This window comes from Sinocyclocheilus rhinocerous, unplaced genomic scaffold, assembly GCF_001515625.1.
Source record: "Sinocyclocheilus rhinocerous isolate Xijiao unplaced genomic scaffold, SAMN03320098_v1.1 C36478217, whole genome shotgun sequence".
Classification (NCBI taxonomy): domain Eukaryota; kingdom Metazoa; phylum Chordata; class Actinopteri; order Cypriniformes; family Cyprinidae; genus Sinocyclocheilus; species Sinocyclocheilus rhinocerous.
Genome location: NW_015781772.1, coordinates 1 through 1,182, shown reverse-complemented (window position 1 = coordinate 1,182; position 1,182 = coordinate 1). Strand labels below are relative to the sequence as shown.

Sequence of the window (1,182 nt, the reverse complement as noted above, 5' to 3'; positions counted from 1 at the left end):
CGGCTCTCTAGGACCGAACTTGCCTACCCCTGATATAAACCAATAGGATCTGCAGCTGAATACATTTCCCCTTGCTTCAGTTCTTTAAAGAAGACTGTGGCTGATGCTGTGAATGACAGATGAGGCTCTATGGGAAGGAAGAGCCTATTACACAAAGGCTGCTTTGTGGATAGCTAACCATCTTAGCGGCACTAGACCAGTCTAGTCAGACCAAAGCATTTAGTTAGTTTTGGAGTAATAAAAATTAAAGCGCTTCATTTCAGATTTTACCCACTAAGATCATTTTATTTCATGACCTTGATGGTGAGAGTAACTTCTCTAAATTGTGGCTTGATCAATTTTTCACCAGCATGTTTGAATGTCACTGATTTGTGGCTTTTACAAAAGCACAAATTGCTAAAAAAATCCACTATTTGGTGGGAAGTAATGACTATTCTCTACTGTATCACTGAACAGCATGTTTGCCTTTCCGCTTCAAAAGACCTTGTGTTTTGGTACATGGTGGGTGTTCAACAGTTTTCAAATCACAATTCACAAGGGAATTATGTTACTGAATTAGTTAAAAGGGAAGGCAAGGAAGTATCCGGCTCACCAGCTCTCCTTCGATGATGCCCATGAGAATGGGGAAGTAGTTGTCAACAATCTCCTTGCACTGGTCAGCCAGGCCCTCGTCAGGGATCAGCTGACAGGCCTTCTCCATGTATCCGAGGAGTTCGCCCTAGATTTGACAAGAATTTGGACTTTGGCCTCCCATAAAAAGTACTCAAAACTCCAGTGCTATCATGTCAGCATACCTCTGTGGCATTGTCCTTCAAAAGCTGCTCCACCACCATCAACACCTCTTTGCACAGATCACATGGCACAGATTTCTGCAAGAAAGGAGGTTTTATACACTTCGAGCTCATGAATTATGCACTGGCACACAAAAGCACTTCTGAGATTCAGGTCAGCGCACCATCTGAGGCTTGTTCCACACGTTCTGTTGGCAGTGTTGGACGGCACCACAAAGGGAAGCGGTCTTGACATTCTGGCACCAGTAGGGGGGACCGCGGGCACACTGCTCCGTACCCAACAGGGGACTCGCCACGGCTAGCAAGAAGCAAGAGAAAATAGATTAGATATGTATAACACAGCCACAATGGTCACACAGACATGTGATGGCCCAGTCAAGTCAGCAATTAC

General features: G+C 44.8%; 1 protein-coding gene across 1 annotated transcript; it reads right to left on the bottom strand.

Moving 5' to 3' along the window:
• Window positions 1–544: 544 nt before the first annotated feature.
• On the bottom strand, window positions 545–1,114 carry LOC107736077 (prosaposin-like; the record flags this gene model as incomplete). Its single annotated transcript, XM_016547581.1, has 3 exons — window positions 545–718; window positions 795–869; window positions 956–1,114. Coding segments are annotated over 3 exons (393 nt in total), but the record flags the coding sequence as incomplete, so codon positions are not given.
• Window positions 1,115–1,182: the final 68 nt, after the last annotated feature.